This window comes from Balaenoptera acutorostrata, chromosome 5 (genome assembly GCF_949987535.1).
Source record: "Balaenoptera acutorostrata chromosome 5, mBalAcu1.1, whole genome shotgun sequence".
In the NCBI taxonomy this organism is placed as follows: domain Eukaryota; kingdom Metazoa; phylum Chordata; class Mammalia; order Artiodactyla; family Balaenopteridae; genus Balaenoptera; species Balaenoptera acutorostrata.
Genome location: NC_080068.1, coordinates 19,629,613 through 19,650,945, shown reverse-complemented (window position 1 = coordinate 19,650,945; position 21,333 = coordinate 19,629,613). Strand labels below are relative to the sequence as shown.

The following is a 21,333-nucleotide window of genomic DNA, read 5'->3' as shown; positions in this document are numbered from 1 at the left end:
GAACTCTGAACATCCTGTGTGGAATTGAGAGAGGAGAAATACGTAATCCAGGAAAAAGATATATCTAGGGAAATATTTAACCTGACGAAATCAATTTGTTATCTGAAATCAGCATATTGCAAACAGTCAGTGTTTGAGTGCCCTGTTCTTCCTGATTTGACTTGGTCAAAGATAAGCTTATGGGCGGGACTTAAAGTTCCCGGATCACATGTGTAGAATTGGGCATTATCCAAGCAAACAATAATCTGTGCAATATATCTGTTGTACATACTTAAGCAGGGAAGAGTCTGTAAGAATTCACGTCTCCTGGCCTGCAGAGAAAGCAGAAACATGAGTACAGCAGGAAAAGTAAGGCAATTTTTCTTTTACTTTTGGAATTATATTCTAATTAATATAATACACAAAGAGATACAGTATTTAATGAATAACTTAAAATTCATATAAAAATTAGAAATAATATATACTGAAATACAACACAGAATATATGCTTCAATGTACAAGGTATATTAAACTACAACTGAGATGGGTAATACCTAATATCTTTAACAAAATGTATAGCATTATATCTACTACAGTCTATATTTCATATATTAAATAAATGTGAAGTAGTACGTCCAATCATGAGTAATTTTCAAATCTAAAGTTAGAAATGAAATGTTTTTATCAAGAAGTTATCTTTATGTTAAGATACCATAATATGAATGTTATTCTTTATAATCATATTCTTTTTATGAATACAGTAAAGTGTGACAAAACTTTTATTGATCTCAAAGCATTAGAACCATCAAGACTAAACAAACCAACATCAACATGCAAATTATGATTTAAAAGGGTCCTATTATGGCACAATTCAGGAAATTTCCATAGAAATCCTATAGAACAGTTGTACCCAACCCCTGGGCTGCTTAGAAACCTGGCCTCACAGCAGGAGGTGAAAGGCAGGCCAGCGAGTGAAGCTTCATCTGCTGCTCCCCATCGCTCGAATTACTCCCTAAACCATCCCCCTTCCCCCACCCCCCGGTCCGTGGAAACATTTTCTTCCGCGAAACCAGTCCCTGGTGCCAAAATGTTGGGGACCACTGCTATAGAAAGACATCTTCTTCATGTAAAGTCAATGTGATTTAAAAAAAACAAAGTTAATACTGATACAGTTTGAACCACTTATTAGCACTGGGAACAGAGATATTTGGTTCTAAGTCTTCCATAGATTCATGTTTATTTGTTCAATGTGCTTACAGGTGCAGAGAAATACATGTGGTTATTCAGTACAATCAATTCATGTTGTTTAACTTCTTCACGGCAAAAGCCTGTGTAACTGTTTCCAGTAGGTTTGCTGTGTTAAGAGTTGATTGCACAATATAATATCTTGCTATAATGACTCAACTGAAAGATTCTGAGGTTTCTACACACATTTTCTGTGTGTGTGACACACAGAAGGCCTATATCAATGAGATTGGTTGGAAATCGTATGGGTAACCAATTGTCAGTTTTCTTATTCTAATTTTATTTTTATCCATAACTGATTAGCATTTACAGTGGCATATTACATTTCAAATGAAGAATAGTAAAGAAAAAGAAAAATTAAATTTTCCAAAACTCAGCTTGAAAGAGTTCACAGAGATCAAAAGGGTAAACCAAATGTATTAATGATAATTATAAATTATAGGCAATCAATCCTCACTCCTCAGGTGCAACATCAATACATTTTAGCTATATGATAACACTTCATTTATGTTTACCCTTTCTGCACTGTATGTTCTTCAAATGCTAAATGGCAACAATAATAATACCTACTTTCATAAGGTGGTTGTGAGAATTTAATAAATTCGTATTAAATTTTTTCATACTGGAAAGCATTGAAAATAGTGCCTGGCACATAGAAATAATTAATAAATATTAGTCACTGCTATTACTGTTGTTATTGCTATCTAACCTCTAATCTTTTGTTAATCTTTTACTACCATCAAGTAGTGAAAAGATAAAATGATGTTAATTCTTTGGACACCCAGCTATGTGATTCTGGGAAAAGTGCTTAGTCAATTACTAAGTCAGTTGAGCCTCAATCTCTTCATCTGTAAAATAAGACTAATAATTCAATAATACTGCCCTGTGAAGTTTAAAAGTCAAACATGTATCAATAACTCACCCAGCACAGCCACTTGTGCCTGCTACATCATTGGCACCCAATAATCAACACCTATCTACCATTAGTGTATTATTTCCAAGTACTCTTATATTTATTGTGGAATTGACCATGACAAACACTTTGCAAAGTAGAAGGATTTCGCATACAAATAATGAAAATAAATTATCAGATAAATTTCAATTGAATTTTTATCATATTTTCAATATGTTAATTCTCTCTAGAAAACACCGTCAACTATACAAGCTTTGCAAAAAAGAACACAAGTCTTATACTACATTCCCAAGTACTAAAAATGTGTTCAACTTTTATTTGTAAGAACACCTGTAAGTAAGCTATGCTAGCTAGAAAGTCAAATACACAGTTGTCCCATTTTTAAATACATGCGTGTGTTGTGAGTGTGTAGCGTTTTAACCTCTACAATTTTGGGCTCAAGTGTAATCTGGAAGAAATCCCTATACACAAATTATATAACAAAACAGCTGCCAAAGCTAACTTTCAAATAAGCGATGCAAACAAATAGCACATAGAACAAGTGTAGAGAGAAAATCAAAGGAACAGGCAAATAGAGAGAGAGAAACCCTAGGCAGGGAGGCAAGTCCATAATTGGAATCATAAAGTCAGATCATTTTGGCTTAAGTGCAGAACTGAGCAAGGGAGAAATCAGTATAATGTGAACAGACACTGAATCTGTCAGCAAAGTGATAGTGATTTAGAACTTCACATACGAGCCAATAGTTTTGGGTAAACAACCAATTTCAGGACCACATTAGGAAATAGAAGCAATAAACAATCCTTAGAGAAAAAAAAACCCATGATGTTCTTTCTTCATAAAAGAATATATTCCATTTTATCTCAATGTCTCACTATAGTTAATTCTGTTTCTCTTTCCTTGTGGTATTGCTTTACACATTTTTATAAAGAGGTACTATTATTCTTTTGGCAAATCAAAGGTTTTCATTTCTGTGTAACAATGTTAGGTTCCAGACATGGGGCTAGATGTTGCACGTAAAAAGGTAAAAGACACAACCCCTGACTTCAAGGGTGGGGAAAAACTGGTATCATCTTTCTGTTCAATTTTCAGGTAATAAAATGCAAAGCAGCTGTGCTATGGGAGCTCAAAAAACCATTTTCCATTGAGGAGGTGGAGGTTGCACCCCCTAAGGCCAATGAAGTTCGTATTAAGGTAAAACTTTCTTCCATTTCTATTTAATCTTAGGTTTAAAAATTTCAGAGAGTAACAATGAAAATTACCAAAATCCATTAAGAGGCATTTTTCATGTGGTTATCCAGACAGTGGAATTACATTCATAGCCAAGGAAAGTTGTAAGTATAAATTGTTAAACTTTTTAAAAAGAGACCAAAGAGTTTTACTGAGCTCTGACCACCACAGCAACAGTCAGCTCTACCCACCACCAGAGCCTCCCATCAAGCCTCTTAGATAGCCTCAACCACCAGAGGGCAGAGAGCAGAAGCAAGAAAAACTACATCCTGCAGCCTGTGGAAGAAAAACCACATTCACAGAAAGATACACAAGACGAAAAGGCAGAGGGCTATATACCAGATGAAGGAACAAGATAAAACCCCAGAAAAACAACTAAATGAAGTGAAGATAGGCAACCTTCCAGAAAAAGAATTCAGAATATTGATAGTGAAGATGATCCAGGACCTCGGAATAAGAATGGAGGCAAAGATCGAGAAGATGCAAGAAATGTTTAACAAAGACCTAGAAGAATTAAAGAACAAACAAACAGAGATGACCAATTCAATAACTGAAATGAAAACTACACTAGAAGGAATCAACAGTAGAATAACTGAGGCAGAAGAACGGATAAGTGACCTGGAAGACAGAATGGTGGAATTCACTGCTGCAGAACAGAATAAAGAAAAAAGAATGAAAAGAAATGAAGACAGCCTAAGAGACCTCTGGGACAACATTAAACGCAACAACATTCGCATTAGAGGGGTCCCAGAAGGAGAAAAGAGAGAGAAAGGACCAGAGAAAATATTTGAAGAGACTGCAGTCGAAAACTTCCCTAACATGGGAAAGGAAATAGCCACCCAAGTCCAGGAAGCTCAGAGAGTCCCATACAGGATAAACCCAAGGAGAAACACGCTGAGACACATAGTAATCAAATTGGCAAAAATTAAAGACAAAGAAAAATTATTGAAAGCAGCAAGGGAAAAACAACAAATAACATACAAGGGAACTCCCATAAGGTTAACAGCTGATTTCTCGGCAGAAACTCTACAAGCCAGAAGGGAGTGGCATGATATACTTAAAGTGATGAAAGGGAAGAACCTACAACCAAGATTACTCTACCCGGCAAGGATCTCATTTAGATTTGATGGAGAAATCAAAAGCTTTACAGGGCTTCCCTGGTGGCGCAGTGATTGAGAATCTGCCTGCCAATGCAGGGGACGTGGGTTTGAGCCCTGGTCTGGGAAGATACCACATGCCGCGGAGCAACTAGGCCCGTGAGCCACAATTACTGAGCCTGCGCGTCTGGAGCCTGTGCTCCGCAACAAGAGAGGCCGCGATACTGAGAGGCCCGCGCACCGCGATGAAGAGTGGCCCCCGCTTGCCACAACTAGAGAAAGCCCTCGCACGAAACGAAGACCCAACACAGCCATAAGTAAATAAATAAATAAATAAAATTAAAAAAAAAGAATTTTGGAAAAAAAAAAAAAAAGCTTTACAGACAAGCAAAAGCTAAGAGAACTCAGCACCACCAAACCAGCTCTACAACAAATGCTAAAGGAACTTCTCTAAGTGGGAGACACAAGAGAAGAAAAGGACCTACAAAAACAAACCCAAAACAATTAAGAAAACAGTCACAGGAACATACATATCGATAATTACCTTAAACGTGAATGGATTAAATGCTCCAACCAAAAGACACAGGCTTGCAGAATGGATACAAAAACAAGACCCATATATATGCTGTCTACAAGAGACCCACTTCAGACCTAGGGACACATACAGACTGAAAGTGAGGGGATGGAAAAAGATATTCCATGCAAATGGAAATCAAAAGAAAGCTGGAGTAGCTATACTCATATCAGATAAAATAGACTTTAAAATAAAGAATGTTACAAGAGACAAGGAAGGACACTACATAATGATCAAGGGATCAATCCAAGAAGAAGATATAACAATTATAAATATATATGCACCCAACATAGGAGCACCTCAATACATAAGGCAACTGCTAACAGCTATAAAAGAGGAAATTGACAGTAACACAATAATAGTGGGGGATTTTAACACCTCACTTACACCAATGGACAGATCATCCAAAATGAAAATAAATAAGGAAACCGAAGCTTTAAATGACACAATAGACCAGATAGACTTATTTGATATTTATAGGACATTCCATCCAAAACCAGCAGATTACACTTTCTTCTCAAGTGCGCATGGAACATTCTCTAGGATAGATCACATCTTGGGTCACAAATCAAGCCTCAGTAAATTTAAGAAAATTGAAATCATATCAAGCATCTTTTCTGACCACAATGCTATGAGATTAGAAATGAATTACAGGGAAAATAACATAAAAAACACAAACACATGGAGGCTAAACAATACGTTACTAAATAACCAAGAGATCACTGAAGAAATCAAAGAGGAAATCAAAAAATACCTAGAGACAAATGACAATGAAAACACGACGATCCAAAACCTATGGGATGCAGCAAAAGCAGTTCTAAGAGGGAAGTTTATAGCTATACAAGCCTACCTAAAGAAACAAGAAAAATCTCAAGTAAACAATCTAACCTTACACCTAAAGGAACTAGAGAAAGAAGAACAAACAAAACCCAAAGTTAGCAGAAGGAAAGAAATCATAAAGATCAGAGCGAAAATAAATAAAATAGAAACAAAGAAAACAATAACAGAGACCAATAAAACTAAAAGCTGGTTCTTTGAGAAGATAAACAGAATTGATAAGCCATTAGCCAGATTCTGCAAGAAAAAGAGGGAGAGGACTCAAATCAATAAAATTAGAAATGAAAAAGGAGAAGTTACAACAGACACCGCAGAAATACAAAGCATCCTAAGAAACTACTACAAGCAACTCTATGACAATAAAATGGACAACCTGGAAGAAATGGACAAATTCTTAGAAAGGTATAACCTTCCAAGACTGAACCAGGAAGCAACAGAAAATATGAACAGACCAATCACAAGTAATGAAATTGAAACTGTGATTAAAAATCTTCCAACAAACAAAAGTCCAGGACCAGATGGCTTCACAGGTGAATTCTATCAAACATTTAGAGAAGAGCTAACACCCATCATTCTCAACTCTTCCAAAAATTGCAGAGGAAGGAACACTCCCAAACTCATTCTATGAGGCCACCATCACCCTGATACCAAAACCAGACAAAGATACTACAAAAAAAGAAAATTACAGACCAATACCACTGATGAATATAGTTGCAAAAATCCTCAACAAAATACTCGCAAACAGAATCCAACAACACATTAAAAGGATCATATACCACCATCAAGTGGGATATATCCCAGGGATGCAAGGATTCTTCAATATATGCAAATCAATCAATGTGATACACCATATTAACAAATTGAAGAATAAAAACCAGATGATCATCTCAATAGATGCAGAAAAAGCTTTTGACAAAATTCAACACCCATTTATGATCAAAACTTTCCAGAAAGTGGGCATACAGGGAACCTACCTCAACATACTAAAGGCCATATATGACAAACCCACAGCAAACATCATTCTCAATGGTGAAAAACTGAAAGCATTTCCTCTAAGATCACGAACAAGACAAGGTTGTCCACTCTCACCACTATTATTCAACATAGTTTTGGAAGTCCTAGCCACGGCAATCAGAGAAGAAAAAGAAATAAAAGGAATCCAAATCAGAAAAGAAGAAGTAAAGCTGTCACAGTTTGCAGATGACATGATACTATACATAGAGAATCCTCAAAATGCCACCAGAAAACTACTAGAGCTAATCAATGAATTTGGTAAAGTTGCAGATACAAAATTAATGCACAGAAATCTCTTGCATTCCTATACACTAATGATGAAAAATCTGAAAGAGAAATTATGGAAACACTCCCATTTACCATTGCAACAAAAAGAATAAAATACCTAGGAATAAACCTACCTAGGGAGACAAAAGACCTGTATGCAGAAAACTATAACACACTGATGAAAGAAATTAAAGATGATACCAACAGATGGAGAGATATACCATGTTCTTGGACTGGAAGAATCAATATTGTGAAAATGACTATACTACCCAAAGCAATCTACAGATTCAATGCAATCCCTATCAAAGTACCAATGGCATTTTTTACGGAACTAGAACAAATCATCTTAAAATTTGTATCGAGACACAAAAGACCCCGAATAGCCAAAGCAGTCTAGAGGGAAAAAAACGGAGCTGGAGGAATCAGACTCCCTGACTTCAGACTATACTAAAAAGCTACAGTAATCAAGACAATATGGTACTGGCACAAAAACAGAAACATAGATCAATGGAACAAGATAGAAAGCCCAGAGATAAACCCACGCACCTATGGTCAATTAATCTATGACAAAGGAGGCAAAGATATACAATGGAGAAAAGACAGTCTCTTCAGTAAGTGGTGCTGGGAAAACTGGACAGCTACATGTAAAAGAATGAAATTAGAATACTCCCTAACACCATACACAAAAATAAACTCAAAATGGATTCGAGACCTAAATGTAAGACCGGACACTATAAAACTCTTAGAGGAAAACATAGGAAGAACACTCGTTGACATAAATCACAGCAAGGTATTTTTTGATCCACCTCCTAGAATAATGGAAATAAAAACAAAAATAAATAAATGGGACCTAATGAAACGTCAAAGCTTTTGCACAGCAAAGGAAACTATAAACAAGATGAAAAGGCAACCCTCAGAATGGGAGAAAAGATTTGCAAACGAATCAACGGACAAAGGATTAATCTCCAAAATATATGAACAGCTCATTCAGCTCAATATTAAAGAAACAAACAACCCAATCCAAAAATGGGCAGAAGACCTAAATAGACATTTCTCCAAAGAAGATATACAGATGGCCAAGAAGCACATGAAAAGATGCTCAACATCACTAATTATTAGAGAAATGCAAATCAAAACTACAACCTCACACCAGTTAGAATGGGCATCATCAGAAAATCTACAAACAACAAATGCTGGAGAGAGTGTGGAGAAAAGGGAACCCTCTTGCACTGTTGGTGGGAATGTAAATGGATACAGCCACTATGGAGAACAATATGGAGGGTCCTTAGAAAAGTAAAAATAGAATTACCATATGATCCAGCAATCCCACTACTGGGCATATACACAGAGAAAACCATAATTCAAAAAGACACATGCACCCCAATGTTCATTGCAGCACTATTTACAATAGCCAGGCCATGGAAGCATCCTAAATGCCCATCAACAGACGAATGGATAAAGAAGTTGTGGTACATATATACAATGGAATATTACTCAGCCATAAAAAGGAACGAAATTGAGTCATTTGTTGAAACGTGGATGGATCTAGAGACTGTCATACAGAGTGAAGTAAGTCAGAAAGAGAAAAACAAATATCGTATATTAACGTATGTATGTGGAACCTAGAAAAATGGAACAGATGAACCGGTTTGCAGGGCAGAAGTTGAGACACAGATGTAGAGAACAAACGTATGGACACCAAGGGGGGAAAACCGCAGTGGGGTGGGGATGGTGGTGTGCTGAATTGGGCGATTGGGATTGACATGTATACACTGATGTGTATAAAATTGACTGATTAAAAAAAAGAGAGACCGAAGAGTATATACAGTATAAATCTAGTAAAATAAAAAAGAATTTATGTGTTAATACAGAAAAATAAGTGCAAAGGAATATATATCCGGATTTTAAATCAATTAGCATTATATGGTAGCATTTAAGTAACTATTTTCTTGGTGCTAATCTGCATTTCCTACTTCTATACAAACAATGGCCTCCTTGTATATTATATGACTTAAATATTTCAGAAACAATTATTTCACCAATTATTCCAAATTGTTTAATGCATGAAAGGAAAGTAGAGGAGGGTTTTAGGCTGAATAATCTTGGGTATAAATTGAATCTGTATTTGGGAAGAGTAGGAATTATCAGTAAAACCCGTGAAAACTCTTTAGCGCAAATTCAGGAAACTGGGTATGTTAAGTCCATCTGAGTGAGGGTCATAATCTTTTCTGAATGTAATCATCCTCCCTTTACCCTGTAGATGGTGGCCACAGGAGTCTGTCGCTCAGATGACCATGCGATTAATGGATCTTTGTTCACACCTCTTCCTGCGATCATAGGCCATGAGGCAGCTGGCATTGTGGAGAGCATTGGAGAAGGGGTGACTACAGTAAAACCAGGTACAGAATTCACAGTTGGGGAATGTGCTTTGGTTCAGGACTCCAAGATGATCCAGCCTGGATGATGACACTGAAGTAATAAGAGATGAAAGAACTTGCTCAAGGCTGAGCTAGGACTTGACTGGAGGTCTCTTCCTTTCCTCCCTCCCTGCCTGTCTCAGGCATGTATGCATCCATGCACTCCTGTATTCTCTCCTTCAGCAAGTATTTCTTGAGGACCTACTAGATGTCAGCCACCATGTTAGATCCTGGGAATACATGAGGATCAAAAAAGACCCAGTGCCTGACAGGGTGGAGTTCATAATGAGTTAATTCCCATTTTAGTGTTGCTAAGCAGTGTCTTCTATCAGGTCCAAAGAAAACTACAAATGAGACAAGGGAAAAAACATGCCTGTGTCCTGAGCCTCTAGATCAGTGTATGGAACCTGTTCCGTGCTGACTTCACGCAATGGGGATTGTGAGGCCATGACTGAATCAACACGATCTCTTCTCAGGTGGCAAGTGAAGCCCACTCACTGATTTCCCCTTCCAATATGGCCGTCTTTCCTGAACACGGAATGAACAAAACAGACTGGCTGGCAGGAAATGAAAGAGAACTAGCAGAAGGCATCCTGCCATAAACAATATCTGTTTTATTACCTTTAACCATGATTAAATGTGACTGGTTACCAAGTACTATTTTTCTTTAATATTTATTTTATCCTAATATTATTGTGTATTAACACAGATAAATATTTTTAGAGGTAAACTATGAATAAACAGAAAATTTCCATGCTATCATCTCATATAAAGTTTATCTATTAAATGTTATCTTTCTGAGTCTTTCGGATAAGTAGTATAGATGATTAAAAATAAATATTTTTAATTCTAAAAAATCACTTTAGCCAGTAGATTTGACCTCCCTGCTTACCAAATACTTAATTGACCTGTGAACAGAACATAATAAAATAAGTTGTCTGGTTTGAGTTTCAGCTCTCAGTATTTCCTTTAGTTAGAAATCTATTAATAATAAATGACACCCCTACTTTTCACCCCTGCTCCCTCCACCATAGCAGTAAAAATGAACTATCCACAAATTATCAGCTACAAACATTGGAAAGTCAGTTCTTATCCTAAAAGAAAGTGTCTAACTTAATATTGAGGGTTGAGGTTTTCAAAGGCATTTCTTAAGTTCTTATGTGTCCTATTTTTGTTTGTTTTCCTTAAAAAGGATTTTTTTTTAAAAAAGGACTCATTTCATAGTAGAGATAAGCATAATCACTTTGAAAAGCCAAGAAATAGTTGTTGAGATTCTCACTGTTATTGTACCCCAAACTATTACAAAATACTGGATCATCTAGTGGAACTATGGCAGCCTGCTCACAACTTAAATTTATATTTACACTTACAGTGAGAATATTTGTTTTAATTATTAAGGATTAAATGAGATGATACATATAAAATCCTCAAGAGAAAGGGCACACAATAAAAGATAACTATCAACACAGTGGAACCACTTCTAAAACTCCATGTTGTTTTCCACATTTGCATTTTCTTTGGGCATCTTCAGGCATATATAAACCCAAACTGGTAACGATGCTGGCAGGCAATGACCGAGACATAGTGCTGACTGGACCCTATTCTTGGAGACTTTTCAAAGTCAAGTGCCTCTAATACATATATGTAAGCTTTAAGCTCTAGCTCTATTAATTCCTGGGTAGAAATTTAAGAAGAATTTGTTTTACCCCTTCCCCAGGTGATAAAGTCATCCCACTCTTTGTTCCCCAGTGTGGAAAGTGCAGTCTTTGTAAACACCCGGAAGGCAATTTCTGCCTGAAAAACACGTAAGTTTCTGATACTCTCCTTATGCAGCCAAGGAATTTGCACATCAGTTATACTCCTGTCTAGTACCTGTACATACTCCTTATGTACCTGTGTGTTGCACTGACCAGTATGACCAAGCCTCGGGGGACCCTTATGGATGGTACCAGCAGGTTCACCTGCAGAGGGAAGCCCATCTACCACTTCATCGGCACCAGCACCTTCACCCAGTACACAGTGGTGGATGAGATGTCAGTGGCCAAGATTGATGCAGACTCACCGCTGGAAAAAGTCTGTCTCATTGGCTGTGCATTTTCTACTGGTTATGGGTCTGCAGTCAAAGTTGCCAAGGTAGGAATTACAATGGGTGATAAAACCAGCTACACTCAGACTGTCAGGAGCTAAAAGGAGAGCAGTTTCTCACAGGAATCAGAGATCATTCTACACAGATTTACTGGTAGCTTCTCCCCCCACCACCATAATAACATTGACATGCTCCATAGAATTGAGGGTGTTGATTATAAGTAGAAAATGCCCTCAGAAGGAATTGAGAGCACATCCTAGAAAATTTATGTTAATCACAAATGAAAAGCTGTTGATAATTAACTAAGAGAAAGTAAAGATGTTTTCAATAATTATTCTTCTGCATGTGTTTTTTTATGGGATTACTAAATTTTAGAGCTGGGAGCTCATTTTGTCATTCATTTTGTAGTTAGCACCAACATGAGCCATACACAGCAGTTTCCACTAAGTTCTGAGTCAGGAAAAGTAAATGAAATGAAGGGGTTGCCTTTGAGGAGTATCTAGTCCATGGATCTTCTACTCCCAGAATTAGGATCAACAGTAGATTTCAAAGCCTTACCTGATATCCCGATATACTTCCAAACTGAGGGTCGCCAACATACCCACTCTGTGGATATCTATGAGGAAAGCAATGAAGCTTCAATGATGCATGAAGCATTTATTCCATTGCTATACCTCCACCCCTGCCACGAATACACACACACACACACACACACACACACACACACACTTCAGAAGTGGTAGATTTTAAGGTAAAATTCTTTAAAGGCTCCTCTTCCCAAAAGGTTGGAAATCTAGTAGTATCCTTTCATTTTATGAAACTGAGGTCCAGAGACATAAAGCTATTTGCCCAAAATCTCACGACTGGTTAATATGACAGCTGTGACTAGCCTCTTTCTCAAAACTCCTGCTGAATCATAAACCATAATACATAATTACCAGCACTTTTAAATCACAATCACAAGCCTCATGTTTTTCTAAGGTAAAAAAGTGGTGTTGTACCCCACAGAAAGTTTACTTGGGACAGGAGGAACATTTCACCCACACTGAAGGCTAACTATAGCAGACTAGGTTTATTAAACAGTTCCTTAGGCAAGTTAAACAATTGAGAGCACATGTTTTCCAAATTTCTGTGACCCTAGCACTAAGTCCCCTGTGCAACTGCATCATCTGAGCAGGTGGTCCAACTGAACCTACACACAGAGCAGAAGCCAAGGGCACTTGTGATGATGAATTTCATCCATTATTAAAATATAGACTAGCTTTTCATTGCATTATTCTTCATTAGTGTATTTTAAAAAGCAGACATAAAGACCCACTCAGAGCACACTGTTCCCAAGCAGTATTATCTTAAAATTACCTGTTAAATTTCCCCTGTTGTTAAGTTTGCTTTAAGCTGAGGATAACTCTTCTATGATTCACAGCTAATTTCTGCTCTCATTATACTGTTGATGACTACTGAAAGTTAATGAAACAAGGAGTTAATTATTGAGGGTTCAATTGGATTATTTTTTTTCAGTCTCCTCTCTTCTACTTATTATTTAATTTCCCCAAAATTGTGTTTGTGTATGTGTGATGGACTGAAGCTGGCTGTCAATAGATTCTCTTTAAGAGGGGGTCACTAGCATTTAGAGCTCAAAGATCATCCAGTCCACTGGCTCCCAGCTTGGGTTTCCCATTGGAGTCACCTGGAGACTTGGTCTTACCTGCAGAGAGTCTGATTTAATTGCTTATGGGGGCGTCCCTGGTGGTGCAGTGGTTGAGAATCTGCCTGCCAATGCAGGGGACACGGGTTCAAGCCCTGGTCCGGGAAGATCCCACATGCCGCGAAGCAACTAGGCCCGTGGGCCACAACTACTGAGCCTGTGCGTCTGGAGCCTGTGCTCCCAACAAGAGAGGCCGCGATAGTGAGAGGCCCATGCACCGCGAAGAAGAGTGGCCCCCGCTTGCCGCAACTGGAGAAAGCCCTCGCACAGAAACGAAGACCCAACACAGCCAAAAATAAATAAATAAATAAATAAATAAAAATAAATTAAAAAAATAACTAACTAAATAAATAAATTGCTTATGGGCTGTGACCTGGGTGTTCAGATTTTTTTCAAAGCTCCCCAGGTGAGTCTAATGTCCAGCAAAATTTGAGAACCACTGATCTAATTCAACCCCTTCATTTTAAACATGAAGCAGCTGAAGCCAAAAGAAGTTTTGACAGCAGATGGACATAGTTTGAGTAGCTCCTGACAAGGGAAAAGCATGGCACTTTATACAATTTAGGCTCTTTCTAACAATCATTACTTAATCTGTTTTTGCATTTTCTGAAAACACAGGTCACCCAGGGCTCCACCTGTGCCGTGTTTGGCCTCGGAGGAGTTGGCCTGTCTGTTATCATGGGCTGTAAAGCAGCTGGAGCAGCCAGGATCATTGCAGTGGACATCAACAAAGACAAATTTGTAAAGGCCAAAGAGGTGGGTGCCACTGAGTGCATCAACCCTCGGGACTATGAGAAACCCATCGAGGAGGTGCTGAAGGAAATGAGTGGTGGAGGTGTGGATTTTTCATTTGAAGTCGTTGGTCGTTTTGACACCATGGTATGTACCCTGAAATGCCTTGAGATATCAGCTTCTGCATTCTAGAGTCTACTTTTATGCAGCAGAATATAAACATTATATATAAAGAATATTTTTAAAATTATGGCTATTTTCCATCTCCTATTTGTTACCTGGATTGCTTAATTATTATTATGAGGAATCTCATTCCATCAGTTAAGTATAACTGTCACAAGTATTATTTCCTTTTTAGAGACAGAAGAGGGTTTTTTTTACTGAGCCATCATAAATTTATTTTAATTTTTAGTTCAAAAAAAATTCAAACTCAAGTCAATATAAAGAATATAAATTCTGTTTTCAAGTTGGCAAGTTTGACTTTTCCCCCACATTCTTAACAAAAAATGGTTTGACAGTTTTTAATAGGTTTTAATGGATATCATATTTTGGCCAAAAGAAAAAATGAGCAACTTTAGGCTCCGTATCATTTTATTAACAGAAAATATGCCCTGTTTTACCACAGCAGGCAGCACAGTGCCTGGTACATAATATGCATCCAAATCTGTGTGTTGAACTGAATACTTTAAAAAGTCAACAGGTTTTTCCACCAAAAAAATTTAAGTGATACGTATCTCATAGTGTTGTTTCTGGATTAAGTGAGATAAACATGTAAAATACTTAGCACGTGCCACCTGTCAGTAGCAAGCTCTTAATAAACGTCAGCTGGTGTCGTCAACATACAGTACTGTTTGCAATCTTGCAGCACTTACATCATCTTTAAAATATACATGATATTACTTTCAAATAATTACAATTATCAATTGCAACAGAGAACACATCCCTAGCTACATTTCACCTAACCAGAATTCTCTAGAATCCTAATGAAAAAACCCCCAGAGACCAACAACAAAAAAAAGCCCCCTTTTAAGGTTCTCCAGTAAGTCCCAGCAGTGTTGGTAGTAGGAAGCAGCACCTAAACAGTAAAGCTCTTTGCAGCCTTGACCTGGGACAATATGCCATAGATGACTGAAGTTCCAATACAATCCAACTTCTTCCAAGGCTCTAGCCTTTCTCCTTATGCCATTTTTCTATGGGTTTCCCTCCATTTTCTCTTGTGGAATTGGACTGTTTTAAATATCTGATAGCCACATGTTCTAAAGTTCTCTGGTCTTCCAAATGTCATACTCCAAAATCAAAGGACTGATTATTATATATTTTGGGGGGGATCCTAAACAACTTTCTTACTGCAAACCTGCTTAAAAACCTGACTGGAGGGGAAAGACTTTCTTTTCAAGTTCCAGAGTAATAGGTGTAGTTTAAAGTAAATTCACACCGGAGTTAAAAGCACATTTAAAACATGCCCATTCTAGGCCAACAACTCTATGGAAAGGTGCTCAGCATCATTAATCACCAGGGAAATGCAAATCAGAACCACAAAGAGATATTACCTCATACTTGTTAGAGTGGCTATTATCAAAAGACAAGCAATAACAAGTGTTGGAGATGGTGTGGAGAAAAGGGAATTTTGTGCACTGTTGGTGGGAATGTAAAACTGGTACAGCCATTATGAAAAGCAGTATAAAGGTTCCTCCAAAAATTTAAGATAGAACTACCATATGATCCAGCAATCCCACTTCTGGGTATATATCCAAAGAATATAGAAATCACTATCTGCACCCCCATGTTCATTGCAGCATTATTCATAATAGCCAAGATATGGAAACAACCTAAATGTCCACTGATGGATGAATGGATAAAGAAATTGTGATGTATATATAATATATATAATATTAATTCATATGAATGAGTATTATTCAGCCATAAAAAAGAAGTCCTGCCATTTGCAACAACATGGAATAACCTGCAGGACATTATGCAAAGTGAAATAAGGCAGACACAGAAAGACAAATATTATATGACCTCTCTTATATGTGGAAACTAAAAAAATCAAATTCTTAGAACCACTGACAACAGATGGACATAGATGGACATGATGGACATGATGGACAGATGGACATGTTCTACTGAGTAGAACAGTGGTTGCCAGGGTCTGGAGGAGTGGGGGAGGAATGATGGGTAGATGTCAAAGAGTACAAACTTTTAGTTATGAGTAAGTTCTGGAGACTTCCATGTACAGCATGGTTATTATAGTTAATACTACTGTATTGTATACTTCAAATTTGCTAAGAGAGTAGATCTCAGATGTTCTCACTACAAAAAAAGGTAGTAGCTATGTGAGGTGATGAATGTGAATCAACTTGATTGTGGTAATCATTTCACATGGCATATGTATATTAAATAATCACATTGTTCACCCTAAAAAATCACGTTGTACAACCTAAAAATAAACAATTTTCATTTGTCATTCATACTACAACAAAACTGGAAAAAAAATAAAGTACACAAATTAGGAAAAAAGTGTCCACTAGAAATGGGTGGTAGAAATGGGGATCCATTAAAAAGGGAGACTGTGAAGTGGGAAAGAGAAATGTTGATGATGTAATTGACCTTGTATCTGGTTCACCATCAAAATACCTGGTTCAAAGTACTGAGTTCAAAATATCTACTTAATAAGTAAATGAAGAATGAGTTAACTAACTCAGATTGCCCAGGGGTCATGTGATGATAAACATTACCTTTATTTGAGGAATCAGATTATATATATGTAATGATATTTACCTCTTTATTATTTTCTAAAGAAGACTTAAGTACATACAAACATACAAATTCATTCATCTATTGTCTCATTCAAAAATATTTTCTGGGCATTTTCCAAAGCCACACCTAGTGGCTTTAGGAAATAATGGGGAATGAAGAAAAAGGCATAATCTCTTCCGGCCACACACTCACAATTTAGCTAGATCCATATTACATGATACTGTGTATCATAAGTTGGGACTACCAGAAAATCCACTTTAATGATGCTACATATTAATTTTATTCCAGATGGCTGCCTTGTTGTGCTGTCAAGAAGCATATGGCGTAAGCGTCATTGTAGGAATACCTCCTAGTGCCCAAAATCTCTCTGTGAACCCCATGTTGCTGTTGACTGGACGTACCTGGAAAGGAGCTATTTTTGGTGGTACGTAGTTAGGCTTGAGGGCCAAATTCTTACTAACGTCAGGATTTCTTCCTTTTTACAAGTGACAAGGCCAGGTTTTAAAATGCAATGTGGGGACTTCCCTGGTGGTGCAGTGGTTAATAATCCACCTGCCAATGCAGAGGACATGGGTTTGATCCCTGGTCCAGGAAGATCCCACATGCCGCGGAGCAACTAAGCCCAGGCACCACAACTACTGAGCCTGTGCTCTAGAGCCTGCGAGCCACAACTGAGCCCACATGCCACAACTACCGTAGCCTGGGCACCTAGAGCCCATGCTCTGCAACAAGAGAAGCCACCACAATGAGAAGCTTGTGCACCGCAACGAAGAGTAGCCCCCACTCGCTGCAACTAGAGAAAGCCCGCGTGCAGCAACAAAGACCCAACACAGCCAAAATTAATTAATTTTAAAAAATAAAATGCAATGTAGTTTAAAAATAAACTAAAATTCCTTTGTATCTATAGGTTCCAAATCAACTAGATGTGGAACTAATGCACACAGAAAGTCCCAAGATAGACTTTAATGAGTCCCCATAAACTAACAAGGATCTTTCAGCATCATCTCTTTTGATACTTGTGACTGCACAATGCACTGAAATACCTAGGAGGATCCAGGAAATCCATAGCGATAATTTATGTCTGCACTCACTGCCCAAATTTAGACAGTTGTTAAATTTTCTTCTTCACTTTGAGAATAACCATCTGTACTACAAGTTCTCTATGAGAGAAATAGTAACCAAGGACTCTAGTTTGTTTGGGGAGATTGTTTTAAAAAGTCAAACCACTGCAAAAGGATATTGAAACACACCATCTCTCTTAACCTCAGTAATAGTAGTCTGTGGACGTTTTATAAACTTTCATTTAAATTCTATGTGGAAAGTCTCCTCTCCAGTTCTCCTCATATCTGGCTGAATCTAACATTGATGTCACTTCCTTTTCAGGCTTTAAAAGTAAAGATTCTGTCCCCAAACTTGTGGCTGATTTTATGGCTAAGAAGTTTCCACTGGATCCATTAATAACCCATGTTTTACCCTTTGAAAAAATAAATGAAGGATTTGACCTGCTTCGCTCAGGAAAGAGGTAGACTTTAAGTTTCTTTTTATGGTGCGGTTTGACTAACAGAGAAAAAAAGGTAGAAGGATGAGAGAAAGACAAGGATGCAGTACCTTGGTTTTCCATTCCCAGTTCAATCTTTGCATGTAGAACACTTAAGATCACGTTGTGAGAAGTTAAATGCTTTGCATTGCCTGTTTTGTTGAACCCAAATTATGTTGGTCACAGCAAATCTGAATGATCAGAGCCCTCTGCCTTCTTTACAAGAGAACTCTCACCTTTGCAAGGAAAAAGAATGAGACACACAGTCATATTATAACATGGAGTTACTGCAGCCCCTGCCTGGCCACCTAAAATGGTTGACTATTAATAGCTATAAATTTAAATTACATTCAAGACATCCCAAAAACTCATTATGGGAGCTGGTGGAGCTATATAGGCATTATTTTCTATACAGATATTACTTTCTTCATTAAAATGTTATTATTGTTATTCCTTTTTTCCATTTACAAAGAATTTTTCACATATAAAAATTATTGCAAAGAGGAAGGGTACATAATGCTATTTTAAATCTTTAAATCTTACATGTTCTTCAAAGCTTAGGAAAACAAGCCAGTTCCATTTTCTACCTCTAACATTTAACTTTTACAACCACCTAAAAAGAAGAATTTTATCATTTGCATTTATATATGGGGCACAATTAATAATAGGCAGTTTTACCTAACTCTCCCCTTCTTGTTCCATAGTCCCTGCTTTTTCTGCAACTTCACACTTCTGCTCATGAGGTTTTCAATTTTAAGCAATATTTGTTTAGCACCCATACGCATAACACATACTAGGCACTTAGTCTGATAAATATTATTGAGGAAGAAAAGAAACTAGCATCCAAACAGTACCAGATTACATCCTTTCTAGAAAGCAGTTTGGTCATTTGTATCAGAAACCTTAAAAAACAAAACAAAAAAATAAAACTTAGATCCCATGTCCCAGCAATGCCATTTCTGAGAATATATTCTACAGAAATTATGAGATATGCAAATGTACGTATGTTTAAGCATGTTCATCTATTATCTATAATATCAAAAATTGGAAACATCCCAAAAGTTTAACATTAAGGGGATAGTTAAATAAATTCCAAACATGTACTAGAAATCAATGAAGCCATTTAAAAAGAAATGATTTCATTAAATTGGGAAATTCTCCTGATGTAATTTTAGGCTATAGAGTAGAGAAAACAAACTTATATATACAATAGGGTTCCAAGTTTTCAATAAGAGCAATAAAAACTTGCATATGTTTAGAAAAAGTTGATCAAAATTCAAGAAAATATTAACACTGATTATTTCTGGGCTGTGGGATTACAGGTTATCTTTACTTTCTTCTTTATACTGTCCTTTACTTTCTAAATTATCTACATACATTTTTCATATATATTATGTATATACACACACACATATACATATATATAATTTTTTTTAAATACAAAGACCACCTTTTTCTAAAGTATTTACCCATCAGAAGATGGTTTTTGGAAAGGACATTAGTTCCAGTAAAATGTAACATTTCTGATGTTTCCAAGAATAAAGTCTCACCCAGTACAAATCAATTCTTTTTTTTTCTACTTCTAAGTCTCCTTAAACATTTCTTTATCAAAGCTCTATTAAACTTTCAACATGGTCTTAACTTTATTACATTATCAGCACCTTTAGGCACATTACCTATCATCTTGTAATTTGTGCAACTTTGTATTTGGATTTAAATCCCAGGATCCCACACTAGATGTGTGATCTAAAGAAAGTTACAAGTCTCTCCAAGTCTCAGTATCTACAATCTCTAAAATGGAAATAATATTAGAAACTGCCTCCTAGCATTGTTGTTTAAGTAAAGGTTTAAATGATAAAATACATGAAAAGCATCTACATAGTATGTGACAAATAGCATGAACTTATTACATATCATTACACATTGTTATTTTGTATTCCTTATTATACAAGGCATGTGGGATCTCAAAAATTATATTTTGAAAATCTAATACGTAATGAAGCCTAAATGGCACTCATATTCAGGATATAATAGAGCTTCTGGTTGGAGAAAACACAACAGGAAAAGAGGAGATGACGTTTTACTTGACTTGACTTGAGTGCATTACGGATGGGAATGAAATAGCAGGAAACAAAGATAGCTTTTCAAAGAGACAAATCGAGTGCTCCTTGTACTCTCACATGGAAGAGTGTATATTATCTAAACATTAAAACAATTAGTATCTTTTATTTTCTGTTTCAGTGTCCGTACCGTCCTGACATTTTGAGACTATACACATGCCTTCACTTGTAGCAGTCTCCCGGCTCCTCCATCATCTGAAACATCAGCCAAACATCATCAATAATTCTATTCTTCAGAGATACTACCAATAAATTACACATGGGGGCTTTCCAAAAGAAATAAAATTAATGTGAAATCATTTTTTAAGCAAATGCTTAAAATTCAAGTGAGAGCTAGATGAACCATCACATGGGTAATTGAGTCCAATAAACCCTCCTTCTTAATCATTCTACTCATGTTGAATCATGTCATCTTTCCCACTGAGGAAAGGTATTTCTTTTGACCTTTTGCACTTTTTGTATCTTTGCCACCCTTAGTCTTTGAAGCCTTAGTCATTGAGAAAGTCCTCATGATACTTATTCCCCAACATACATGTGATGGACTATTGTGCTCCAAGTCTTCTACCTGTACTTCTACTGTCTGTATTTTCCTTTTTATGAAATGTAGCAAAACCCTACAGTAAAAACATGTAGCCTGCGAAAGGATACACTCAGATTTACAAGTGGAGAAGGTCCAGAGCTTCTAAATGCAGGGAATTTCTTAGGGAAATGTCACATATTTTCAAGGTGAAAGGAAGTGTTTTATACTACAGTTTCATACTACATGTGATAAATGTGAGGTTTGAATAGTAAATCTGAAAATTGAACTGCTCTTGGAACCAT

The 21,333-nt window shown here is 36.8% G+C and overlaps 1 protein-coding gene across 1 annotated transcript; it reads left to right on the top strand.

The window, feature by feature from the left end:
* The first annotated feature begins 246 nt into the window (after nt 1-246).
* LOC103012330 (alcohol dehydrogenase S chain) lies at nt 247-20,903 on the top strand. The gene is made up of 9 exons (XM_007184061.2): nt 247-348; nt 3,228-3,329; nt 9,415-9,553; nt 11,289-11,376; nt 11,485-11,704; nt 13,981-14,241; nt 17,143-17,278; nt 18,238-18,376; nt 20,633-20,903. Exons 1-9 carry the CDS (start codon nt 331-333, stop codon nt 20,655-20,657), a joined length of 1,128 nt encoding a protein of 375 aa, XP_007184123.1. The 5' UTR covers nt 247-330; the 3' UTR covers nt 20,658-20,903.
* The last annotated feature ends 430 nt before the right edge of the window (nt 20,904-21,333 follow it).

Bases quoted from the DNA above. Each gene is read 5' to 3' on its own strand.
- LOC103012330 (XM_007184061.2), top strand. The intron at 3,330-9,414 runs GTAAAACTTTCT...TTTACCCTGTAG, and splicing joins CCAATGAAGTTCGTATTAAG to ATGGTGGCCACAGGAGTCTG. The intron at 18,377-20,632 runs GTAGACTTTAAG...TTTCTGTTTCAG, and splicing joins CTGCTTCGCTCAGGAAAGAG to TGTCCGTACCGTCCTGACAT.